This window comes from Egretta garzetta, unplaced genomic scaffold (assembly GCF_000687185.1).
Source record: "Egretta garzetta isolate BGI_Z169 unplaced genomic scaffold, ASM68718v1 scaffold36, whole genome shotgun sequence".
NCBI lineage: Eukaryota > Metazoa > Chordata > Aves > Pelecaniformes > Ardeidae > Egretta > Egretta garzetta.
In genome coordinates this window covers 316,993-344,943 of record NW_009259975.1, presented here as the reverse complement: position 1 = coordinate 344,943, position 27,951 = coordinate 316,993, and the positions used below count along the sequence as shown (strand labels likewise).

Here is a 27,951-nt window from a genome sequence, read left to right as displayed (position 1 = left end):
CGTTTCAAGCCCACTCACAAACTATTCAGCTTATTATTCCTTATAATAGTGGTTCTTAAATTTTAATTACAATGCTTCTATGTGCTTTTCTAAGCATTATAATATAGTTTGGCCTTTTGATCATTCTGGGCAGGAACAAAAATGAAAATATAATACTAGTAATTTATGAAATAACATATTTTTTAACTGATTAGGCTTTGGTAAACATTTGATCTCTTTTTCCCAACAGTGAAAAGCTATGTTCTCTATATCACTACGGGAGCACTCCCTGGGTCAGGAACAGATGCAGATGTGTATGTCATGCTGCAAGGCCTTTTGGGAGATACTGGCAGAAGAAAATTAATCAGAAAAGGAGATGATACTTTCACTAAAGGAAAGGTATAATTTCTGCATGACATTTTGCACTTTTATAACCCAGTCCAATTCACATGGACTTAACAGAAGTAGGATAGAGTCTACGGAGTCCAGTTTGCAATGCTCTGTGATTATGAGTGCATGTGTATGTGAATATCTAGATCTAACTTACGTGGAAAATACTGATGCTTATGCAGCTGATGCTAACAGTACTGATGAAGTAATAAAGTGACTATATCAAGTGCTTTTAGCTTCAGTGTCACAAATATTGAAGGTCTTCAGTGACGTGCCAGTGGTTTTCCTGCATATTTGCTTAACCATAGACTTACAAAGATACTCCATTTCCTCTTTTCTTCCCATGCCATTCTTCAGGCTAAGACTCCTTTCCCTGGCTTTTGTCTTTGTACTGCCAGTCTACCCCTCAGTCTGAGTTCTGGTCTCTCTCCAGACAGTCAGCCACTGCCCTCCATAGGTTTCTTAGGTCTACCAAGAGAGTAATTCATTCGCTGTGCAGGAGTGAGTCTTGCAGCTCATAGTCGTCGACCAGTCAAAGACCAGCACAGGTGCCAGAGATGCATTTGTGTGTAGCATTATCAGCATAAACAGAAATTAGAGGGAATTTAGTTACTGAATGTACTGCAGAAACATGGGCAGATTCACAGAAAAACATTGTGAATAAAACCTATTCCCTGTTGGAAGCGTTGAATAGAGGGAGTGAAATTTTCAGCTAAAAAATGTTACTAATTTTTTTGTATTTTCTGTGGATCTTTATATGAAAACAAATGTGAGGATTAAAACAATTTAATAAAGATTCTGAAACAAACATCTGTTACAGAAAATCTGAGTTGGAATAGTCAAAGTTCAAAAAAAGAAACAGCAGTGTCTTGCAACCAGAAACATTGAGGATATTTTACATTAGACAGTGCTACCTGTCTTTCTTATAATGCATGCACTCTTCTACCTTTCTGAAATCTCAGTGAGTACCTTGATAACCGTATTCTACTGGAACAGGTTGCCCAGAGAGGTGGTGGAGGCCCCATCCCTGGAAGCATTCAAGGCCAGGTTGGACGGGGCTCTGAGCAGGGGGGTTGGACTAGATGACCTCTAGGGGTCCCTTCCAACCCAAAACATTCTATGATTCTATGATTCTTTGGAAACATGCAGTAAACTATTTCCTTCTGCTGGTGTTGGCTGCCAAATGAATGAAAGTTCCTCTAAAGAAGTGAGCTTGCAAATCAGCTTAGATCAATAATCAAAGCAGAGGCATGAAATGTGGGATTAGGAGGAGCTCAGCTCCTAACTACCCCCAGCCTCATTAATTCAGTGGAAGTTGAAGGGGGTCATTACCTTACTGAATTTTACCTGCTTAAAATGCTTATTCATAAGAAAAGTGAGAGAGTTTAAATCTTTATTTTTAAGGGACTAAATACTTGTGGATGAGGGTACTCAGTTTTGATAAAGGCATATTTGCCTTCCCTAATGTTGAAACTAAGATTGTGGTTTATTAATAAGCTGATTTAATTGGACTTTAGAGCCACAGTCTTTTTGTCCTCATGGAGTAAAGTTAGTTTAATGTAAGTTTTACTGGATTTCTCCTTAAATCATAATCCAAGAAGTGAGCAATCTGATTTCTAGACCGGTAGTTTTTAATGAAGAGGGACCAGGGATGCACATCCAGAAATGTTGCCTAAGAGAACAGAAATGAGCTGCAGAGATTCATAACCTGAAGAATGTTTTTATAGTATTTGTGTCTACTTCAGTGTGGCACAGATTTTTTTCTGTTTTACAGAGTAAGAGGCAGAACTGGCACGTACATGTCTCCATTACTTATTTGACATTTTACAGGAGCAGTCTGTGAATGTAACACAGTATCCCTGTATTTCTAAAAGTAGATATTAGCATAGGAATATTTTAGGGCCCTAAAAAGAAATTGCTTTTAAGTAATGGAGAAACACAGAAAAGTCTTGATTTGCGCCTTGTTCAGTGAAAATAAAGTAATTTTAGAAAATGAAGTTAATTGACAAAGTGTAAATTGATTCCACAAGCAAGACTCCTGCTTTTGCAGCAACATTTTGTTCATGACATGTTTTGGAAATTTCCCAATGTTTTCTTCCCTTTGTAAGTAATCTCCAAAAAGGCTCTCAAGTGTCGAATGTCTCTTTCTATACCAGCCCAATCACATATTGTGCCGAGCACCCCTGCAGTCAGAGTCTGGACCTGGTGGTTACCAGATTTTGAAGTATAACAGACAGAATTTGCATTCTGAGTCTTAACAGTTGTTCTGACATTTTAAAATGTGCTTTTCCTTGCAATAATTTTTCCCCTGACTATACAGTAAGAGCTAGTGAACTGGAACAGTGTTTCTGTTAGAAATCACATCAAAATATGGTGTTAGTCTCACAGAATGTCAGGGCTGCTACAAACAACAGTTTAGCAATGCAGAAATACATAGAAATGTTTAAATATTCTGGAGACTTTGCAGTGGATCGGAGATATGTTTCTCTCATTTACCAGGTCTTCTATTTACATGAGCCAAATTACATGCTAATAAAAGATTGAATTAGCTTCTTATATCTGAAAAGTTGCTTTGTGTCTTTCCAAAGTCCTTACAGCTGTGAAACCATCAGAGAACTGGTAGATAAAGTAATGTGCATGATATTGTTAATTCACCAGTAAGCTCCCTGTAGTTCACCCCATGTCTGAGAGACCAGCCACTGTCGCCGAGAGCGCTGAGCTTCTGGGGATCTACTCAGAAAAATGAGTATGAGGACTAGTGCTGCAAGAACCGTACTCTCTCAAATTGCCATGGCATTGATGCCTTGTTTGATGTTCTAAAAACTGTAAGGATGGACAAAGCAATCTCAGCGCGCTTCTTCATGCAGATCAGCTTTCATGAAATCCTAATGGTATTTATTCATACTTCATGAGTCAGTTTAAGTCTGATAGATGTTACCTGCTACAAACACTTTCTTGAACCAAGTAGGCTCAGTGCAGGCTTTCGGTAAAAGCTATGGCCCAGTTGTGTGAAATCCTTATGGTATCCCAACATTTTTCAGCAAATGAAATTCTTTGTGATTCTTCATACAGTCATTGATAGACTTGCTGTATGTTCTGTCATATGGCTGTGAGTTACCCATAAATTTCCTCTTTGAGAATGTAGTTGTTTTCAGATCAATTCCATCAAAGCCAGTAAACTACACTCAATATGTTATGACCGATATTTAAGTATTTTAATATCTGTATGATGAAAGTGGCCAGTATTTCAAGTACTCTAAGTTACTGAAGCAGTGAAATCTCCTTGAATTTTTACTTCATTCTATTAGTTGTTGAAAAGATATATCCTTTATCCTGCCCTATATTTAGACATCAACTGCTCAGGTTGGTACCATGGTAACTGCAGCACATACAAAAATTGTCAGGGAGAGGTGACTGCTGGTGTTCAGTTTCAGTACTCACTTGCAGATTAAGTATTGGCAAGTTTAAAAATTACTTCAGGAAAAAAATCCATGTGTGCCAAAACACACGAAAAAGGGCCAGAATGTGGGACAGTGTACTGCGGCCACTAGTAGGAAGTCAGTATTTGTCTGCAGCATCCACATGACATCACGTCTAGAATACTACTGTTTTGTAACTGCAGATAAAGCTTCTCTTAAGGAAAGTGTATCTGACATAGTGATTAAATAACTGCAAAATGTCATTGATCCAAATGTATTAATCATAGTGGCAGGCTGCTAGCCAAGTTATTGGACTACAGAAGTGAACAGTAAAATGGTCTGGTCATCAAGCAGAAGGAGTATTCAGATGGAAACTAGGAAACCATGGAATACCATCATAGCGAAGGAAAGACTGGTGGAGGTTGTCAGAAACTCTGAGGAGAAAAGCACAAAGACAGATGGTAACTAGAGCTTTATATAACCCCAGAAGGCAGCGGCAAATATCTGAGACGTGTGCAGTTCTCAGTGGTACCTCCAGGATGCTGTTGCCTAGTCAGCAGTTACAGCCACAGATTTGTAGGAGGTAAAGCTAGACCACGCCAATGGATTAGAGCTGTGTGAATAATCAAGTTGGGTTTCCTGACATATTCTTGCAGGGCAAGAGAAAATGTAAAACTTTGTTGTCAACAATTTAAAATTGGAGAAAATCAGTTAACACTAAAATTTTGGGGGAGCGCTTTCTGTCTATATGGAGTGCAAAAATAGATTACATAAATTACATTTCTAAAGCTGAAATACATCTCACTTAGCTTTAGTTGCCTGTAGTGTACACATTTGTTCTAACGTGATGGTTTGAGCTTCCTCTGCGGAAAGGGAGTGAAGCAGATGTTTCCAGGGGGTGGTTACCTTCTCTCTTTATTTGGACATTTATCTTAAAATGAAATTAATTATCCTCAGAGAGAGCCTGCTGCTTTCTCAGGTTTTTACAGGGAAATTAACCAATTGTCTGACTATAGACTTATTTCAGATAAGCAAACTTGGGTGCCACATTTATTTTAGTTTTTTAATAAAAAAGATAATTTTTTAAAAAATATAGTTTTCTATTAGCTTGATTTGTCAAAAATTTTAAAATACTTATGGTCAGTCCAAGTCTGGATTTTTCAGTAAATAAAATATTCGACCATCTTCCTCAATGCAGCAAGAACTGAATTAACTTCAATTCGAGTTAAATAGTTTAGAAAATGTATCTCACTCAGAATGAATGGTTTCCAGTGATGAAGTGCTCATCTAGTTGAAAAGTTGTTTCAAAGCTTAAATATTCTTTTTTAAAAAAAAAAAACAACAACAAACCAAAAAACCCCACACTATTTTCTGTCTAAATTTGTCAAGCTTTAACTTCTAGAAACTGGATTTTGTCATGCTTTTGACTGTTAGCCTGGATAGTGCTCTCACACCAAATTTCTGCTGCCTTTGACAGTATTTATGGCAATAAGAAAATCAGTTTGCCTTTGACAAGTTAAATAAATTAGGCTGCTTGATTCACTGGAAGGCAGGCTTTCCAGTGGTTTATTAACTCTCACAAATCTTTTCAGAGCAGTTTTCAGTTTAGCACCCTACTACTTCAAGTGCCATAACTAAGCAATTGTTTTTGCATCATCTCTAAAATTTTGTTTTCTTCCTGTTGACTCATGAAAACATTAAAGAGCATAAGCTTATTAACTGGTCTCACTACCATGAAATGTGCTTGAAAATATTTTCCATTTACAGCTGCACTTGGAGACTTACCAGTTAGGCTTTTTATTGTCCCATTATCAGCCAGGCTGAGCCCACCTAAGAATCATTTGAATATTAGATTATGGTATTTTAATCAAAATATTATACAATTATATTCATTACTAAAGTTAAAGTAAATTACATCTATTCTATTTTCTTTGCCTGCTAAACCAGATCTCAAACCTGGACTGTTGTTAAAACCTGTCCAACAACCAGGCTGCATCAGACAGGTTTGAATTTGTCCAAAGGGATGTCTGTCTTTGCAGTTTTTTGTTTGGTTTGGTTCATTTTTTTGATTTTCTATTGTGTAATATAGTGTATTTTTACAGATGTGGATGTGGCTGATGATATTGGTCTCTGTAGCAGTCCTGCATTTTATTAAATGCATTTTACTTGAAGTCTGATTGAAATGTCTTTTACGAGTTAGTTGAATGGTCATAGCTGCTGATTATTATAATGTACTCCCATTCTTTCTTATTCCTGTTGCTGTTCTATGCATACAAATCCTGTTTCAAAAAGATTCTGTTCCAGTTATACTAAGCAAATTAACATAAGGTCAGTTCAGTGCAAATATTATTTGGGGTTTTTTTACTCCCCCTATTCTTTCATTTATTTTTCACTAATCTTGTTGAAGATGGATGAACCATGATAATTGTAGGTTATCAGAAACCTCTAATTGTGCATTCACTGTAATTCAAATTAATTTAATTTTTTTCATGTAAAGGTAAAGTTTTTCAATGAATTTCTGGATGAGAATTCAACATAAAATAAAAACATGCTTGCAAACCCATGTAAATTTAGGAGGAAGTTCAGGATTGGCTTTTTCAGATGCATGGAAAAGCCTATTTTTAAAGAAGTGTTTGTACAGAACACAGCTTACAAGATGCTGAGGTCACAGGCAGATGCACCATTCATCCTTCCACTGAGCTGGGCGAAGACAGTACTGCTACCAGTGCCTGTCATCGCTGCTGCTTACCGCCCAATGTTTCCACCCCTTAAAAGTCTGCTGGCGCAGTGACATTCACTCTGTCCAAATGTATATTTAGTTTAAGGAATTAACACCATTGTTAATAATTTGGACTTTTCCACTTGCAACTGGGAGTGCCTGTGGGACCACAGTCTGAAGGATAATGTCTCAGCAAAAGTTATTTTTCTCATTTGTCTCCTTCTACAGGAATGTTCAGTCACAGTTTCTGATTTGGGCTCGGTGTTACAGGAGCCTTTTTTTTTGCCTCCCAGTGTAGCTAAAACTCTTTTGTCTTCAGTGTCTTCAGATTAAGAAGCAAGATCAAAATAATCAGGCAGCAAATCAATAGGTTTGCTAAGCTTAATAGAAAAGGTCCTTTATCTAGACACTCTAACTCCTTTTCCAATAAAAGCCTATTAAAATGATAGCAACATTAGTGGTATGGGAAATCACTTGTGCATACAGGTTGATGAAATTAAGCATATGGTGTGTCTTGACTTGCCATTTTCAGTTCTGCTGGGAATATCGTCATTAACCAACCATCAAGTCTCAATACTGAGCCTATAAAATGATTGGCATTTATAAAGGTAAATATTGCATAGTGACTGTTCAAATACTACTTCTGTTACAAGAGCTATTGCAACTGCTACAGGCAGTGATATGTTGCCAGTGCTGACACTGAAGAGTACTGAAGAAAATCAACCCGGGTCATAGATTCAAAGGAAATGCTCAGAACGTGGGTCTCAGGATAAAAAAAAAAAAGAAGGAAATCTGAAAAGGAGTTATCAAAAATTAAACTTTAACTAGGCTGAAAGGGTTGCTGGAATGATTGTTTTAAAAGAATTTTTCAGTGCTTATTTTCTTCCCCAAGAAATACGAAAAGTGTCATTTCTGGTTTTGCTAGGGGAGCTCTCCTGGGTCACAGAGGATGCATGGCTCTCACATTGTCAGTCTCAGCTGCTCAGTCTTGGAGAATGTCTTTCTTCCTCCAGACACTGTTAAGAAAATTTAGTGGGCTGTACATACACACAAATTTTTTTAGTAGCGTTCTGAGAAAATTCAATATAAGCTCTGCTGAATTAGACAATACGTATTATTATCAATATTTAAGGTGGCTTTTCTCCATTCAAACCTAATTTGCTAGTAGTAACTAAAAAACAATTAACATTTTTCCCTAAGGGAAAATGAAAAAGAAAAGTTTTATATTCTGTAGGTTTACCTATCTTCTGTGTATTTTCTCCCTCTCTCTTTTTTTGCAGCATTAAGCCTCCAGTAACCTAAAAGGTACCCATTTGTAAATCAGACAAAACATAGAGCATCATGTGACATACCAGACCTGTCAACAACTCAGACATTTCCTGTGCTTTATGACTAATCCATGGTCTGAAACGAATCCACAAAAAATATTAGTTAAATTATTAGTAACGATTCAATTTCTTAAAATTGTAATGAAATATTTGTCATAATCTGTCTGTTTGCAGACATCTTGCAAGGAGAAAAGCGGATTAAATTTGGTAAATAAATTGTCTCTAGCAAATTGTTCATCTAGCTCTAACAATTATTAGTTGCTGCTCTTTCTATATTCTTTTTTGGTCTCTTGACTGTAATAAAGCTCATTATACCATGTAGATTTTCAAATGTACACATAAAGAGAAAATGTAATTTTCTCTGTGAAATGAGTTGTGCTGGGTTTGGCTGGGGTAGAGTTAATTTTCTTCATAGTATCCAGCATGGGGCTATGTTTTGAATTTGTGCTGGAAACAGGGTTGATAACACAGGGGTTTTTGTTATTGCTGAGCAGCACTTACACAGAGTCAAGGCCTTGTCTGCTTCTCACCCCACCCCACCATTGAGTAGTGTGAAGTGTTTCTAGTTTAATAGAATTTATTGTCAAGCTTAGCGCAAGTCAAACCCAACTATCCTTCTTCTGGAGATAGCACAAGTCTAGAAGTCTGTATTTTTCCTTTATTTCTAACTCTCCTTTCCAAAAGTGGATCACTGACAACAGGTTTTTTGGAGACGCTGATGATAGTGTCACTAAATTACTCATCCTCTGGAAAACTCTTTTCTCTTAAAAAAAATCTATTCTAATCTATATTCCAATCTGACAAAAGCTTCCTCATATGTTTCCAATAAAATAAATCATGCATTAATATAAGCATCACTGTTTACAAGGACAAGCAGTAATTTTTAAGATAAATGTTCACACTTTGGGAACTTAAAATATTTATTTACTAACAGAGACATGGGTCTGTGTGCTTCTTACTTGAGTTTATCTGTGTTTTTCACCCATCTTCTAGCCCTGTGTATTTCTAATACATTTTATTTAATAAGTGTAACAAGCCATTCTATTTTATTCAGGCATGATGCTATAACTTTACCACTCCAATTAAAGATAGAATAAAGCAGTGATCAAACTCATCACAATTAAGGCAAATTAAGAGTTCAGATTAATGGTATTCAATCATCAAGTTAGTCCAATAGGTAATAAAACATAATTATGGTGTTGACACTAAACATTACTTTTTTCACTTAAGTTTGGAAAATGTGAAGAGGAGCCTCTTTCCGTGCAGTCCTGCACTCAGGCTAGATTTTCAGCCCTTCCAATGTATTTGCTCTGCTGCCAAAGGACATCATTATCCTAAGAACCTTAATTTCCATCTTATGCTTTTGCCAGTCTAAATTCACTAAGCAGCTGATAACCTTGACTCACCGTAAGGAAGTACAGCTATTCAAGGGCCTCTTTAACACTTGTTCCTTAAACTCATTGTCAGCTTTCTGTTCTCATTTTCCCCTTTCACATGATAACATGCAAATGTGATGGTTAGACGATGCACTGCAGCAGTTTTTGGATAACACTACCTTTCAGTCTAGAAGCCACAGAGTAATTCAATGACAGGTTGGTCATTATTTTTAGGAAACTGTTAAAGTTGCAGTTCACAAACACACACATTCATGTGCACATATATTAATGAAAAATGAGAAAGTTAAAGGTAACCCACCAAGACCAGAGCTGAAGAAAAAGGTTTCATTTTTTTGTTTCCAGAGATTCTTTTTAAATAGGTGGTCATATATTATCTGCAGTTTTGAGCTCAATATTTTAATTCATGGTGGGTCTCATTAAGTTTCAAGCTGGTCAGGCTGGTCTTCTTGGTGACACAAACCTTTTGTCAGTTCTTCACTTGGAAAACCTGTCCAGGGAAGACACAGACCTGTGGAGCAAGAGAACTGCTTTTCTCTGTTTCATCCCTGCATAATCCTTTGAATAAGGATTGTTGCCTTCTTGGTCTGGCTAAGCAACTTCAGAGTGGATTAGGTTGAAAAGACTTCTCAAGACTCAGGTGGTTTTGATCATTATTGCAATCCAGTCCCCTCAAATATCTTTATATATCTAAAACATGCTGTAAATTCCATCACAAATAACACTACATTTTACCAGTTATCAATCCTAATAGAAATGAGATGATAATTCATAAATCTATAAAGCAAAACTGGTGGCAGGTCACTATGCCAAGGAATTAATCTCTGTTTTCCAGCTGAGGAAGTAGGTGTAAGACCCATAAAAACCCAGAATCACATATTGTGAAAATGTTTCATGTCTGATATCTCACCATTTTTTTAGGGATCTTACTTCAGTGTTCTTAACATTTAAAAAATATTGTGGACTTTTTAACTGACAGAGAATAGTTTAACTAATTAAACTTATAACTTTATGTAATATTTTTCCTTAAATTAAATTAATTGTATTAAAACTAATCCTACAAGTGCTAATTCAAATCTGGGACCACATTTGTTATTCTTTGCTAAGAGAATAAAATACCATTCTGTGATATTCACTTCCACCTTTCTCATTTCCTGCATTTCATCCCTCAAAAGGAAGCCCTGGGGGTCTATTCTGTTGAGAGTAAGAGATGTGTATCCCTGTAAATCATTAAATGTTAAAGATGGGAAGAAAAAATCTCTTGGGAAGAGAAGTGTTTTAGCAGTGAATTGCAGAACCACAAAAGGAATACTGCTTAGTGCAGAACTTTAGCACCTTTGAATTTGCCATCTCTGGTTCCATTGATACTTATTGATTTAGTGAAAAACAAATCCTGATTTTCTTCTCACTTTCATATTTCAAAATACACTGTTAATTTAGGTTGATGGTTCTGTTTCCATAAGTCTTTTTGATTCTGAATTTTTCAGGTGGATGTTTTTCAAGTGGAAGCAGTAGATGTTGGGACTCTGCAAGGGATGGTGGTTGAAAAAGGGAAAGGTTCTGACTGGCTTCTGGAGAAGATTATTGTGAAAGAGTCAGCAGCTGCAGGGACAGAAACATTGTTTATGGCTCAAACATGGCTAAAAGACAGACGTGGTGGAAAAAGATCTGCCTTGGTAACTCTGAATGCCACAGGTCAATATTATCTTCACACTATCATTTGCTAAGAAATTTGGTCCAAACTGCAGAATGCAGCAGTGTGATTTGCTTCTATAAACAAGTTATGGTTTAAAATATTCCAGTAGACCGGTGTCATTACATAGGGAATTAGTGTGTCTGAACACTGTTGGGGTTTAGTACTATTTAATAACCACTATTTGCCATAAGATAATTTCTGCTTTGTTATTCCAGATTAACAGTGGCATAAATGGCAACAAATTTGGCCTATTTTCTTTACAAATTGCTGCCTCTCCAAGTCTTACTTCTACTTTGCCTCTTGCAAATAATTTTTTAGGCTTCAAATACTTCTGCCGGCTACTTGCCAGGCATAGTAAAAGTGAGGTAAATAGTAGGGCAAACTATGTTTAAACAGTGGATAAATTGGCTCCGTTGTATTCAAGACAACTGTTTTACATTATTTACGCCACACTGTTTGGGTAGCTTTTGCCAAAATCTGGACATACTTTTTGGCGGACACTGTGTGAGTAATCAGTCCACAGAGGAGCTGTTTTCACCCCACTGCCTGTGACTGCACTCCTTGTCAAGATGAGAAGGGAATGTGCATCCTCCCTCCCTGCACCACGGTTTCAATACAAGCACAACCTGGTGTGCAGGCCAGGAGGGAACAGCAGCACACTCCAGCCAGATCAGTAGGCAGCCAAAGCCCATTATGTACCTTTAAGACTGATGTAGTTCTTATGATCCTGCCTCTAAGAGAAGTAAATAGACAGTATAGATGAGTCCTTCGATTACAGAAACTATTCTAGTTCTTTTCCTCCTAACTCCCAGGGCATCTCTGCTTGACGTAGCGGCATTGGCATGATGGTGCTTGTCCAGCAATGGCCTATTGAGACTGAGTAGAATTCCATTGCAATCCATTTTCTCTGCTTTATCATTTGTAGCTTTTGATAATTTGAAACCCAGAAAGAAAAGGAGGATGCCATTATTGTGCAAAAGCGAAAAATTTCAGCTTTGTTTTAGATTGTACGTCAGAGCTTCTCTGAATACAATATGGGAATATTTAGTGTATTTAAGGTTATATAACATGGCTTTATTCACATTTAACCTTCCCCCCGTTTCTGTTTCTACCAGAAACCATTGATTTGGTAAGAGAAAGTGTTCCTGTGGGGTTTTTTGTACAATAATTAGCAAATCCAAATTTGGTTGTGATCTCAAAAGAAAGCTTTCCACCTTTGGTTCAGGTCTCTAACTAATGTTTATAATTTTGGTCTGTATCAAATCCCACTGAAATCAGGGAGGAACATCAACCCCTAAAATGGGCATTAAAAACATCCAATTAGTTCTGATTCATCCAGAGCATAAATTGTATAAATGAAACAGAAATGTTTTAAAATGAACAATACTTGAATCTTCATGTTACAGCCATTTCGTAGTAAAGAGCTAGCTCTAGAGTCAGTTTGTTAGATAGGATGATATGTAGGAGATGATGCTTAAGTAGAAAATCACATTGTACACTTCCTAGTTAAATCTTTAATCTAAATGATATAATGCTCAGTCAATTGGCTCACTCGAGATGAATACAGGCATTTATTATCATTTAGACACTGTTCTACAATAGTATTAATTTGTTCTTCAATCTTTTTTTTAATTAGAAATTCAGGAGAGGAAGAGCAATTCTGCCTGGCCTTTAGGAAAAGAGCAAATGAATTCAGGTATAGCTTCATCAATTCTGAAATAATTATGTGAGAATATTTTAATCACAATACATCATTACACTTACTACTACTGATGATATTTTCCCCATTATAATAGTAAGAAACACCAATATACTTAGGGAGCTGATCAGCACCCAGATGAAGTGCTTGTATATTAATGCTCCCCAAGTAGACTAAGACATGTCTTAGGAATTTTATCTCAGGTACCTTGCTTAACATATGAAAACAGAAGCACCTTTAATCTGTTTTTCTTTTTCCTTTTTATTTTCCTTATTTTATTTGTTCAGAAGGCAGATGGAGGATTTATTTCACAAAACATCAAGAAGAAACAAAAACAGACTTTGAAAAGTTGTCAGAAGATATATCCAAGTTGGTTATGGTTTTTTATGGAAGCAACGGCAAGTCAAATCCGGTTTCCATGGAAAACAAAGTGGAACATCAGGCTAAGAACCAAATAACATATGATGTAAAATAATATATAGATTTGTCTATATTTAAATTTTCTTTGAGTTTCCTTTTAAAGAGAAATAATCATGTAGTGTTGCAAATATTGCAGATATTATTGTTTAAATATTCAAGAAAAGCAGAACTGAAATTTTTGGCTGCACACTAGATTTCATTTTTAATTTTTGGCTTTCTCAAGTTCATGATGATCAAGCATTTTTTTTTCGTCAACAAATTGTCGTAGTTAATAATGCATATCAATTTAAATTACATTAAGTATTCACATTTAGAAATCAGTGCAGTATGTAATTTGAATTTGATAGAATAATTACAATGAATGACCCAGGAGTATAAAGCTAATATTTCCGTAAGTGCTTACAGTCAACCTAGTCCTGCTGCCTTTGAACTCAGAGAGACTTTTAGCACCAAGACTGATGCAAATGGACTAGGTCCACGCTGACCCCTTCAGGGAAAACTTCCTCTCTTCCTGTAAATTAGCTATGCATGTATCTATATACCTCTGTTTGGATGCTAGCTCATTGTTTTGTTGCTTCCTAGATACATTTGCCATCCGACTTGGGAATGCTTTATAAAGTGAGATTTGGTCTCCAGAGTTTGGAAAACAGTGTATCCCAGTTGTCTCTTCGTCACTTTAAAATGCAGAACGCATCAACTCTGGATACCTTTAGCCTCACCATAAATAAAACACTTCCTCTTTCTCTTAATGGAGACAGATGGATTGAATTCCCTGTAGAGTGGCCATTAAAAGAAGCACTTTCTGGTAGGTATAAATCTACTTTAAAGCAGTAGAGTGGTCCAGGAGGTTAACACGTCCTAATATTACAATTGAAGCCTTTATCAAAACAGAAAATTTTATTGTCTTTATTTAATGATTCATAAAGTCTGGATAAGAATCTAAAATGTATGAAGGAAAATACTATCCACTCAGCTTAATTTCTGTACCATAAAGTGGGAAATGCAATATTCACTTGATTGCACAGAACCATTATTATATGCTACAAAGAACCATTTATAAGAAATATCCCTTTCTTGCAATATAGTAATATTTCTACTGTCCTTTGTTTAGTCCTCAGCTGCTCATATTACTGACATTACCAACATGATTTTTTATAGCTCATTTACTATTAAGTAATTTTTTTTTGTTTGCACATTCCAAAGATTCTCAGTAAATAACAGTTCAAAACTACATGTAAGCATCAGCTTTATTACCTTTATACACTCCAAATATTTATGCCTGTTAAAATTAGCTCAACAATTCTTGCATATGTCACCTTTGTTAAGCAAAATAAAAGAAACCCTTTCACCTAAAATCCACTATCTCTTCCATATTCTTCTAATGTGATGTTTACTGAATGCCGCCACATGACGATTCTCAATTTAATAAACAGACCAAGTAACGATACTAACATTCAAATAATTTGTGCCTGAGTTTTATGCAGAAAACAGATGGGTTACCCAGGTAAAGAATAAATCAGTTCATCCAAAGTGAGACGAAGTAGGTGTTAAATGAACTACCCAAATATGCTTTGGACTGGAATTTACGGCCCAGTTCCAGTGAAGCGTTGCAGGTGTCTAAATGTTAGCCTGGAAGTAATCTTAGCAGAATTAACAGGGGTTGAGGGTTTTTTTTGCATATTTTGGCTGTAACTGAAAATTTTAATTTTGTATTTAGGCTTTAGATTTTATATTGCTTAGAGCTGTTATTCTCACTTGAAGACTTGCACAGTATGGGTACAGAACAGAGCTTAATGGCTTTCATCCATACACAAGATTGAAACAAAGAGGACCTTCAGATTAACATAAACCACATGAGTGTGCCCCTTGCAAAAGACTGATTGTTGTCACACACAGAAGTATTTAGGTTACGTGTATGTACAAGCATATAGAAACAGTGAAAGAAAGATGTAGCATGGGGGATAAATGGGCAGTGAGACTGGAACCCTTGTGACCTTGGTTTTGACACTGGCTCTGTCACTTGACCTCTTGGTCTTAAAAATCACTTCCCTGCTTTTTTCTTTTTTCCTTTTTTTTTTGTTTTGTAAAAAAAAACTTCTTTGTAAAAAACCTTGAGATCATGAGAAAAAAAAAAAACCACAAAAAGAGAATAAGTATTATATTATGTGTCAGGTAAAAGAACAAACAAACAAAATACCTCATCTCTGTTGCATTTATTTCTTTCTACATGTGCTTTAGAAGTCTTCAAGGAGGGATTTGTAACCACAGTGAAGAAAAAAACTGGGACAGTGAAAAAAACATATTCCCCCAAACCTTTGCCATTTTATGTCCGAGAGAGCTTTAAGCACCTCTGCAGGAGGTGGCACAGGTGGAGTTCAAAGTGATCATTTACACATGAACTTACTGGCAATCTATTGTGTAAAATGGATCCGCTTTTCTGTCAGCTTTCTAAATCTAATTCATTTTCTCTTTGATTTTCTGTTTCTCTGCTAAAAGCAAACCAGTGTTTTGTTAATTGGAATGGAAAGCGGCTGATCATAATCACCTTAACCAGAAGCCGTGTGCTGTTAAATTTCAGATACAGCTCTGTTGTTCATAGAGTGCCTCAGTATTTCATCTCTTAGTTATCTTTTCCTTTTTTGTTGTTTTGTACTCGGGATTGCGATGAAGCATATGCTAATGGCTAATTGAAACCATCAAAACATAGTTGATAAAATACAGTGCAGACCCTTGAGGTCTGGCTGTGCCCACGTGCCTTTGGATGTATTAATGGGGAGGGGCCTCCAGCTGAGTATATACATAAATAGTTTCTCTTCACTGTACCATCCTTTGAGATGCTTACACCTCAGGAATCCCCAGGGATGAAATGGTGCTCTCTCTCTCAAGCACAGGGCTGTAATTTTGCACTACTGTAGCTTTTAAGGCAAAACAATGAAATAGTGAAAAGGTGAAATAAAATGAATTTGCTACTTTCAAATAGTTAATTATTTCCACAAAGTTAACACAGAGTCATAATTCACACTGAGATTATGAAATCATTAGAATTTTATAAAATTAATGGAGCTGTAACATTCACATATGTTATCCTTATTGTATATAACTTCTTTTCAGAAATTTCTTTCTTCTTGCCCCTCTCCAATCTATTCAGTACACCACAGAGATAAAAGCTTGCTTGCCCACATTTGCCCTATGATGGCTGGGTCCCACTACCTGAACGAAGACTGCCACTTAAGCAGTTTAGCCCCTTCCCTTGCCCACATTAGCCTCCTTCAATCACCCTTCTTTGTACTGCGTACTCTGCCAGTTCTAGCCGCTGTATAAGCTGATCCAAAGTTCATTCAGCTCAGTCTCTAGTTGACTGCAGTGTCTCAGGGCCATGATAAGATAGTAGATCTTACTTGCCTTGGCCAGACTCACCTGAAACCTCCAGCCTTAATGGGCACAGGATGTCCATTTAAGATCATGCCTGAGCTACGTCAGATGTGCGTCTGTCTCTAGTCCTCTTTCTGACCCTTTCTTCTGGATGGACCTCGGATCTATGTTGCAGCCTTGTTTTCAGTCCTGTATCTGGCCCTTTCTCCTGCTGCTCCCGTCTTGATCACCAGGTTGGATCCCAGATCTTTTTCATTGTTTGCTGCATCTGGGACTGGTGACAGCTCTGCTGGCCGTATGCAGATGCTGCAGGACAGTCACCCGGTCAGTGAGGGCACTGCCTGTGCTCAGCTCCTGTCCTGCCCACCCTCGTGGGGCAGGCCCACTCTGGCTGCTGTCTGACACAGTGATCCAAGAAACAAGCTTTCCAAAGGCAATCTTTTCACTCTTGTTTTGGGCTGCTCCAGGCACCCTTCTCGAGTTTCAGACCTGGGAGACTGTGGCAAAACAGAGGTCAAGTAAAATAAAAAGAGAACATTTAGAAAATCAGAGTTAGAGTCAAAAATAGCACTGCACAGGTTTCTTTGTTCTCCCACTGCATTGCATCCCTGACCAAATATATTGTTTCCTCTTCTGATTCTTCATTTTGGCAGTAACACCACCCACCCTATTCCATACAGTCCTTGTATTTAACCTTTTCTCTTACCATGCCATGATTTTTTTTTTCCTTAGGCAGCATCAATTTTTGATTTCCATTTTAATCTTAGCTGTATCCTCTACCACGTAGGCTTTTACTAAGTTTTACCTTTATAGGTAAAACGAAACACCTTTTTGGCACTATTTTCCATTTTAATCTTAGCTGTATCCTCTACCACATAGGCTTTTACTAAGTTTTACCTTTATAGGATTTCTTTCTATGCACCTGATCAACAGCAGTAGGCACTCAACAAGGGTCTGTTCTCTCCCTCCTGTTGCTGATGCTGGGGAAAGAGGCAAGGCCCATAGAAAAGTGCTGGTTCTTCTACTGAACTCAGTATTTTAGAGGATCATTAGACCTGAAAGCTGATAATAACAACTTACTGTCTGCTTTACCCGGACTTTCTCTTCTTAACTTCCAAAGGATGCAGGTAATGTGTTTATACATGCAGTCCTGTACAGGATAAGTGTCTGACTGATCTAAGCTCTGAGCCCCATTCCACAGAAATCTTCTGCAAGGTCAGGATTCATCCCCTTCTACTAGAGTGTCTACAGCAATAAAAAGAAGGTGATAGGTAGATGATTAAGGGAGGTAAATATTCAGAACTGTCATATCAGCTGATTCTATGAGTAAAATGTAAATTAATATAAACAGATGCTCTCTGTATGTGTTTACTTTTAAAGGTGTTTAGGTGTTGTCATCTTGTCTTCAACTGAAGAACTATAACCATTGCATAAATCACAAACAGCACAAATTCACAGGTGACAATTTCAGCTGAGACAGACTTGCCTTTCTGAGCTCCCTCTATAGTCAGTGGATGGGCTCCATCATAGTGGAGTTCAAAGCAGCAACTTAGATCCTCTAAATCACATGTGAGAAGAGTCTCTCTCCACCTCTAGATGATGAAGTCTGAAGGACTTGTCTCCCTAGCTAAAGTTAGCCTTTGTAAAGGTCCTGCAAGTGATTGATGGGTCTGAAGCTTATCAGGATTTTATCTATTAGCATTTATCTTTAAAAAGAAAAAGGCAACTGACTGCAGTAATTTTTCCATAATGTGCTACTGTTACAAAACTGCATAAAGCATAGGCATGCTTTTCTCTAATTTAACGTAAAGTTGGCAGCATCACCAGTGTTACAGGACAAAATTAAGGGAAAATTGAAACAAATTTGAATTTTACTATCATTTTCAAGTGTTTGAATTTTTAATTACATCTGACTGCACATTGCTGTGTTGTCAAATAGCTGTGCCAGGTTGTGGTACAGTCTTAACAAGATCTCTTTATGTTTGATATTGCAGTGGTTACGTATCATCTAACAGTATTTTCTAGAAATATCTTGAGTGAGAGAAATTTAGTGCATATGACTGCGTGTATATATGGTACTCATGGTGACACAGGGGACAGATCCCTTCTCTGGTCGTTGCAGAATGTCCAGCAGGGAGAGGACAATGAGGTACCATGTCTTAAAGTACTTTAACATTTATCCTTTAATCCATTCTTCCACTTCTTATATATTATTTTCAAATCTTCCTATATAATTAATACAGTTTAGGATTGTAATACTGAATAATTTTATTTTAGTCATTTCTAGTTATCGTGGATGCTGTTGAATTGGGAGAACTGACCAAAGTTGTTCTTTTGATCAGCAGTAAAACAGGTAAAGTGCTTTTTCTGCTCTCTAAAGCCAGTGATGTGAATCACACAGCCAGCCTCCTGTTAAAGACAATGAAATCACTGCCAGAGTTAAATCCTGATTAATGTATTTATTTGGCTATTTTTGCTAAAAGGTTGTATTTTGTAAGGCAAAATCCTGCATTTTGGCACATTAAAATCTTTGGATCTAAAGGCTATATCATTATTGCATCAAGAAAGTAAACTATTCCTTTCCATACGAGAAAGAAAAACAGAAAAATAAGATGAATAATTATATTCTGCAGTTAATACATGATCTATTAATAAGTGATCTAGGAGAATAATTATAACTCACATAAGAAACCGGTATTGTTGAACTGTCCTTCTGCGATTCAGTTATTTTCGCTGTTTTCCCTCCCTGTTCTGTTTTCTCTCTGTAACATTTGGAGGGGGATTTTACCCCTAATTAGACAATCAGCAGTTTTTGTCGCTGAATTTCATTACTCACCTTTATGATGGCTATCATGCTACTAAGGAATAATCAAAGAATGCGTTGTAAAGATTTTTCAAGTCCTTTAATGAAATTTGCTATATAATTGCAAATCATTAGTTACTATATCTTACATAGTAACCAGTTGACCATTTTCAGACAATTTTCTAGGAAAGCAAGCCTTCTATGTTTGCACTTTATCTGTCTTTTTTGTTTGCCCATCTGTTGGCTCCTCACAATAACCTTTTAGACTCACCACCTAATTTCAACCAAATCTGTCAGATGTGTATGGATGCCAAAGATATTTGGGCAGTGAGAGTGTACGTACTGGTTGGCTGGTCAACACGGCCTGTGCCACAGCAGGCTGTGCCTTGGCCGCTGGGGGCTACAGAGGGGCCATGGTCTGGAGGTGCATGTACCATCGAGGAGCAGGGAAGGAGAGGGACAGCCCTGCCATGCTGCTGTTGGGAAGCAAGGCGTAAAGCTCACTACTTTCATTTCCCACAGCTTCAGCTGTGCAAGTTAACAATGGCCATCTCTCTGACTGACAGTCACTGAATATGGCAATTGCGTGTTTCCAAAGGGCACCACAGAAAGCATGACCGGCAAGAATTTTCCAGTCAGGTTTGACAACATGATTCACAGAAGAGGGACGTCAGGGCTCATTGGCTCTGTGTGTGTTATGAAGAGAGGACTGGGCAGATTTGTAATACATTTCTTCCAAAGGAGTTAGATGATAAAGCACTGTAGAAGAGTAAGGGTGTCCATGTTGTATCTAGACTTGTTTGGACTGAGACTAGTTTGGACCAAGACTTTGAACCAAAAATCCCCAAACACAAAAGCTCTTCAGTGTATAAAGTCAGATGTACCCTGCAGGACTGGTCAGCCCATGCAGAGTGCCGCTCTAATGTATCTATATTTCTTCCAGTATCTGAGCAGGTTTTTAAGATTGGGTGGTTCAAAACCTCTTCCTGAAGCTTCTGACTCTCCATGCACTGTCCGGGCAGGTCATGAGTGCAGCACAATGCCCTGGATGCCCCCTCAGCAGCCTGAGCCTATTAACTTAGACTCCTATTGATATACTTGAAGGGACTTGGACAGTAGTAGAAATCATTGGGATACAATTTGCTGAACAGGGCCAAAGGGACAAATAATAGAAGAGAAGGGAAAATGAATAGTCTTCATGACTAACTAGTGGCAAAGATTTCAGGCCAGAGTTACAGAGACACGTAGCTGAAGCCCCCAGCAGAAAATTCAAAAGGAAGTGTAAGTCAGAGAGCAATCTTTCTCAAATGGCAGAGGTATACAGTAAGTTGCTAAACTTCCTTCATACCTGTTGTCTCATGAGATCCTCCTCACGCTGCATGTGGAACGGAGCTCCAACCCTCTTGTCGACCAGTCACTGGGGAGGAAGCGCCAAATATGTATTTCTGCTCTTCCTCCTCAAATGTGCCTGCCTGAGTCACGCTGAATCTTTTCTGTGTGCCTGTCCAAGGACGGTGAGGACAACACTCCTTTAATTCACTGAGACAAAGGAAATGCTTACTCCTAGATGTCTAAGTTGAGGTTTCAAATAGGAACAAAATAAGGAATGTTACGATCATTCCAGGATTTTTTATGTCTACCTAATTCTTTGACATGCAGTACAGCATTTTCACTACTCTTTATTTCCTTCTTTGTAGACTGCAAACTGGACATTAAAAAACTGCATTTGAAAGAAGCTGTAAAGGAGCACCCTATCTATGTATTTGAAGTGAATGAGTAAGTACATTATGTAAAGCTAGTAATTTTTTAGTCATTTTATAGTATAATAGTTGAAAACACTGAGTAGGCATTGAATTGAAATGACTGTCACAGGGTGGTTCAGTCAATGGATATTTTTAAAATAAGTCCATCTTTAACTGTCCCATATAAATTCATAGGATTTTTTTGATTTAACATATGATTTACTTACCACAAAGACATATGCGGTTTTGTTTTTCAGAGCATTTTCTATGGATGCAAATAAGCCAGAAATACAGAGAGAAATCCCGGTATCTTTTGTTATTAGAGGAGACAAACAAAAGAATGACATAGATAACAACTTACATAAAGAGGGAAGTCAAGCACGAAATCTGACAGAGTACACTGTTAAAGTATACACTGGTGACAAAAGGGGAGCAGGGACTGATGCCAATGTGCATATTATTTTATTTGGGAATGAGGACAAATCTGAGGTATTTCAACTCTCTCAGTCACTGGAGCATCAAGACCCCTTTGAAAGAGGAAAGGTGAGTACATAGATTTTATAGGATGTGTCCATTTCTGGACTGGGAAAGCAAACTTTAAATTATGCAAGATCTTTACAGAACTGAAGGCATTTATCCTGCTTTCCACATCACTAGATGAGATATAGTCTCAGCTCTCTCTGCGTTTCACCTTTTCACCCGAGTAACCAAGGGACATTTTACTTCCATCGTATCTAGCTGACTCTGTTGCTCTTCTGACTCTTAGTCCCAAACACATCATAGTATCACATCCACTCATCTGCCCAGTTACGCATTTTCTTGCCCTGAAACGCACAACATGCATTGCCTGCGCATGTGCATATGCGTGCAATATCCCTTGCTGTTGCACAAACTTTGAATATTGTGCTGGAGAATGCATCAATCTCCTATACCCCATCATTTTACTTTGCCATGGAAACTGGTGCTGTGAGCCTCAGTGAATATATAAACCTATAACCAGATTAAATGGAATCATGCGCATCAGCCTGATTCCGATATCCATCATGCTTTGGGCTATTCAGAGACCCCTAGTTCAGGTACAGATATTTGCATAAGAATGCTGGCTCTGCATGACGTCCTAGTACCTTAGCAGAATGTTCTCCTATTTTAATAAATATATTACTCTGGCAAAGGAATCGCTCCATTTGCTCACCACCTGTGCAATGGAGTACAATGATGGTTACCCTTATGTAGCAAAAATAAATATATTTTCCATATCTTTCTCCCGTGGATTTCTTGAAAGGTAATGACTGAATAATTAAAACTTCAGTTAAAATATCTTCCTTATGAGATCTACTTCATTACCTCCAGCAGTACTAAACATCTTTTTACTTGCAGTTGGTCCGAGTTTTTCAGCCAGGATGTCTCTGAATATCTTCTAAAATATCTTTACCCATGTATTGTCTTCCATACTGAGGGAGTTAACAAATCTAGTTACCTATAGGCACAAGGAGCAAGTAAGAAAGTGTCTCGAGTAGTACTTCTTTTTGTCATTGCTCTTTGAAAAAGAAGAGTAGGTGCATAGAAATCCTGTTAGCAATCCAGCTAAGTCAATGGATACCCAGTGATGTCAAATGTACTATGAAAAAAAGGATACCATTTTTCAAAACTCTGTAATAGAAAACAATGTAATATTTTAAAATAAAATATATAACATTTGAGAGACAGAATGGTACATGTAGTAAAAGCCTTTATCTTTTATGTTCTTGAATGTATATGTATAATATACTGAAAACATTTTAGAAGTCTGTATCAGCTGAGAATTCATAAGAGAACAAAAATATTTTTTCTGGTATGTGAAAGTGAGGAAAGAGGTAGGGAATGTCCTACTGTAAGTCAAAAAGTCAATCTTTCATGTTTAACTGATCTCTATTACGAGAGGATCTATACCACAGATCTTCAGTAAGGAAAATAAACCACATCAGGTGTCAGCCACCTATTTTGAATTGGTATTATTACATTTGAATTAGTCTCAGAACTGACCTAAACAAATGTATAAGTTTCCAGACATTGGTAGATTATTTTTAATAGCTGCTTTTTAATATTAAAGGTTGATACATTCAAGATTAAGACAAAAAAACTAGGAAGCCTACATTCGATTAAAATTGGTCACGATGGGAAGGGATTTGGTGAGTATACTCCATGTGTTCAATAGCCTTGTAAAAATCTTCTGCTTAAAGATCGGCCTGACATTTGGAAAGGTTTTTGAAGTCATGCTACTGCTACAGCTAGCTAAGACAAATCTGTATACAAATGAGGTCAGTTTGACTGCTCTTGCTTACACCCCCTCTGTCTCTATCACATTTCCCTTGACTTTCCCTTGACTTTTTTTTTTTCTAACAGAGATCTAGTTAGCATAAACCTCAGAAGGTTTTATCCTTCAAACATTGCTCAGCCAAAACTTCTATTAGATGTCTTAAATAACATAGGATTGAATTTTCAAACCAGAGGCTAAACTTTCCATGCTTTGAACATTATCTAAGAAATGTTTGGGCAAGTTTGGGACTCTGGTCAAAGCATGCCATAGCTCCCTCTGACACACATACAACTTTTTTTTTTATTAAAGCTGAACTATGAGGAGAACACTAGTGTGCACCAGGTCTTGCTGTGATGTTAAGCTAGGATGTGGCTACGGTACATAGCCACCCATGATGATGGAAACTGTTTCTATGTACAGTGTATTACACGTAATCTCTAAAACCTGATTTTTTTTTTTTTTTTAAAAGATGGGAGACAAGGGCATATAATATTTTGGGCTTACATTTAGTAATGTAAAATTAGTAAAGTTTAGTAAACCCCCTGGAGATATACAAATATATAAATGGAATTTGCAGGCAATGTACAGCTTGAGTCTAAAAGGTCTGATTGTATAGAAATATTCCAGTCAGGTGAATTTTGCTTAACCTATCTGAAAGAAATAGGTTTAGCTTTAATAAAACCTGATTTATCTGAGTGCATGAGCCACTACAAGGTGGCAAGGATTTACCATATCTCGGATGAACCAAGAAAAATCCTCCAAATAGCCATTCCTATTTAGGCACAAGTTGAGCAGTTGGTTTTCTAACTACCCAGTCATGTTGTACATCTGATGGTATTGAAAACTCAAAGAATAGAACACCAAATCTTTTGAAATACCTATACAAAATAAACTCCTTCTGCTGACTTGCATCTCACTCGTGTTAGCTGCTGTACATGCACACAGTTCAACTTAGAACGGCTCTCGGAAGGGAACTCCACACCGGCAGACTTTCAGCACTCTGAGTGTTGCATAGAAGCCTACAGGGGAAATACAGGTTGAATTTGTGTTTCCTAGGTCCCAAACTATCAACAACATGATTATCTTTCCTCTCTGTGTCCTGATCAGCTGTTAATACTGCCCTCCTAACACAGCTGGCATGTGCTGATTCATCGTACATCCATGACGACCTTCCTCTAAATTTTTCTCTGAAATTATCACCAAATGTCTTTTGTCACATCAGCTGTAGTCCTCACAAGCATCCTCAAATGCAACACCTCTTTGAAACGTTTCATCTGTTCATTAATCTTTCCTAGCTGCCTCTAGATTTCTCCATACCTGGAGATTTCAGTGAGGTCTGTTGGAGTTTTGTCAATAAAGGAGAAAGCATTAGATTTTAAACTTTTCAAGAGAGCAAATGTGCCTTTATATTCCTTTGTAAAGTGCCGTGTAAATTTGAAAGACTGTAAATTTTATCACTGATAATCTTGACTCTGAATTACAGAGATTTCATGAAAGGTCATATATTCCAAGCAGAGTCTATGATATATTAAACCATTCACAAGATTTCATTAAAGGAGTTCCAGAAGTACTTCACAATATCAATAAATGACTCTTGCGAATTGAAGGTGAAAAATGCAGACACCTTTACAGCCTAGTTATACTAGCTAATTGTTTGAAAATGTCCGTGAAAAGTGAGAAACATCGCTATGCCTTTACATTTTACCTAAATTGCTACAATTTGCAAATATTTTTGTATTATATTTTTATCCTACTTACAAATATTTTTATTGGGTTTAGCCTGCTTAGTACTTTGTCCAAATATTTGAAAACCAAAATAATTTGTTAGAATATAGTATTTTATCTCTAGGGCATGCAAAGAATACCAAAAGGTTTTCAGTTTCTAGCAGTATGATCCTAATTAGTTTATAAAAGTCGTCATTAAGTATTTGCATTGGCAAACATGACTAAAGATGCCAGCACAAACATTGTATTTCTATAATAAAGTTTTATTTTAAAAATCTTCATATTTTAATATTCTATGAAATAAAATTCTATAGCACAATAATGAATGTATTTTTCACAGAGCAAACCAGGAGATTATAGCAGATACAAAATACAGTCTTAAAACTAAAATAGATATGAGTGTTGGCCTAAATGGAAATGCTATTCTGAATCACTGCTGCTGAAGAAATATGGATATGAGCAGCATTCAGATTAACCAGTTGGTTTATGTAAATATAAATATATTAATTAGACAGGAGTAATAGAATTTCTGTTTTCCTATTGTTTAAGGGCTTGTGTTATCATTAAAGTAATTACATGTATTGATAAAGTCTCTCTGGTTTTATCGTTTGGGGGATACTGAAAATCAAAGCCTACTGGCGTATACTGCAGAGTACCAAACAGGGCAAAATGGGATTTCAAGAATGCATTCAATATTATCATGCAGTCTCTTTCATTTGTCTTACTACCTGTTCTGTTCAATGTGGAAAAATGAGTTAAGTTGTAATAAAAATCTTCCTTTATATTTTCTGTCAAAAACATCAGAGACCTCTGTAAAACTGAGAGAAGTTGCTAGCAATTTGAATAATCTACATTTCAGTTTTATTATTGATATTGAATACGTTTGAAAGTACTGAACCACACAGGGTTTGGAAATGAAAGCAGAAACCTTTCTTATGCTTTATTTGTGTTTTGGTTGTATTAAATTTGCTCTTTTTTACCTTCTACAGCAAGTGGCTGGTTTCTGGAAAAAGTAGAAATCACAGATGCATCTATAAATTCAGTGTATTGCTTCAACTGTAACAGGTCGGTAATCAGTTCCTCATCACCCTGTAGGTGCTGTTTTCATTTTAACCTTTTAAGTAGCCTTTTTAGTTTCTCAGTTGTTTCTTTTCTGGTTTCCTAAAACAGTAAGAACTTTTAACCATACTGTGTTCCTATCAGTCCATCCCCAGTAACTTTTGAACCCTTTGGCCAATTTCAAACTAATTTGTCAGAAGAATATTTAGAGGAAGGCACTATATTTTTCCAAGTTATTAAAACTGGATGACCATAGGAGGGAGAGACACGGTGTAGTGTCTTTGCCAAGAGAAGATATTAGTATGCCATTTTCAAGAGGTAGAAGCTGTCTGGTGAACCATTACACAAGTACTAGTGCATATGTAGCTCTGACAAGCATATCATGGGTATGCAAACAGGCATGGGAGGGAACTAGAAATATGGGGTCGTGGGAGGATGGTAGGATATGGCAGTATAGATACAAATCTGGAGAAAAAGCAGTGGTTTTTTACTTTATTGTACAAAAGCAACATTAAAATCCTTCTGTTTCAACGTCTGCTTAGTATGGGTCTAAGATATATTCAGCAATTGGGATAAAAATAAAAGAAATATTTTTACGATGTAATGTAAAAAGGATAGTGATCTAAACAGAGACATTTATTTGGATAAAGAGGTGCTGGGGTAAAGGGCTTCAGTCTGCTTCAAACTGAAGAAATACATGTTCAGAAGTTCGAAATTAAATTGAATATATATATTTGGAGTGACTGTTCACTACAGTATACAGTTTACAGCTTAAAGCATTTCAGAGTAAACAACAGAAGCAAACACATTCATGTCTTTCTGAGTGTAAAATAGGTTTTTAATGCATTTGGAGAACAGACGTGTGAAAACTTACAAGTTCCCTATATCTAGAAAGAGGAATGTTGCTTGGTGGTCTGAAAACAGAAATGGTAGCCAAGAATATTTAATTTTATCCTTCCCTTAAATGTTTCTGTAAACTTGACAATTCGTGGAAGCCAAATCCCAATCCTGAACCCAAAAAGCAACATTTTTTTAGTTATTGGATAGTCAAGTTGGACTCTACAGTCTACGGCACGAGAATGTGTAGCTGTTACCAAACTCAACAACAACTGAACTTCTTACAACAACATTAAACTTCCTTTCATTAAACTTCTTCCAAACATGTTGTCAGGTACTATTTAATCTTCTAGATACCTGGGTCCTTTCCAACACAAAACATTCTATAATTCTATGATTGTATGATTCTATGACATTTAATTGAGACCTTGGTGGGTTAGGCATTTCCTTACCTTAATGTATACCTACTTACTCAAAATACAAGAATCTCAGTAGAAGAGATTAGTGGGTCCACCCCAGAGTAGTCAGTGACCCAGAGGCTATGGGGCACTCCTTGGATACAAGAAATGTTCATGTTCTTGTTTCAGCTCAGACATGGAACTTCTCATCTCATAGCCTACTGCGTAAATGGGGAATGGGTTCATTCCCTCACAAAGAAAAGACTCCTCTGATACAAATTCTGTCTCTAAAAGATACTCATCACTGAGAAACCTGAAAGGAGGTGGACCTCCTTTGCTAACTAATTTAAATGCCTGTTTTCTAGCTCACACGACACACCTTTCCTTGGTTCTGGGACTTCCATGAGCAATTTTATCTGCCAAGATTAGTTGTGTTTCAGCTTGGAATGGTTTAGCTTCAGCCATATCTCCCAGCTATTCAATGGTGCACCTTCAGATGTGACCTACATTAATGCTCTACTGGCTGGGAATCCCTCCCACACTAGCTCCTTAGTAGACATCACATCAGGCAATAAGCCTTGCGGATCTGTTAGAAGCTTTTTAACCCTCTTTGGAAATTAATATCATTGCCTCCATGGTTCCAGTTAACATCAATCCACCTGAGAGTTGGACTCA

General features: G+C 37.0%; 1 protein-coding gene across 1 annotated transcript in view; it reads left to right on the top strand.

Annotated features, from left to right (window-relative positions):
* RP1 (RP1 axonemal microtubule associated) overlaps positions 1–25,998 on the top strand; it is a 180,939-nt gene extending 154,941 nt beyond the window's left edge. Inside the window, 12 exon segments of the mRNA XM_035895877.1 lie at positions 230–378; positions 10,717–10,924; positions 12,562–12,621; positions 12,912–13,090; positions 13,627–13,849; positions 18,411–18,565; positions 18,694–18,769; positions 20,917–20,995; positions 21,219–21,504; positions 23,051–23,089; positions 23,091–23,129; positions 25,972–25,998. Of these exon segments, the coding sequence (XP_035751770.1) occupies positions 230–378; positions 10,717–10,924; positions 12,562–12,621; positions 12,912–13,090; positions 13,627–13,849; positions 18,411–18,565; positions 18,694–18,769; positions 20,917–20,995; positions 21,219–21,504; positions 23,051–23,089; positions 23,091–23,129; positions 25,972–25,998 (1,520 nt within the window).
* The last annotated feature ends 1,953 nt before the right edge of the window (positions 25,999–27,951 follow it).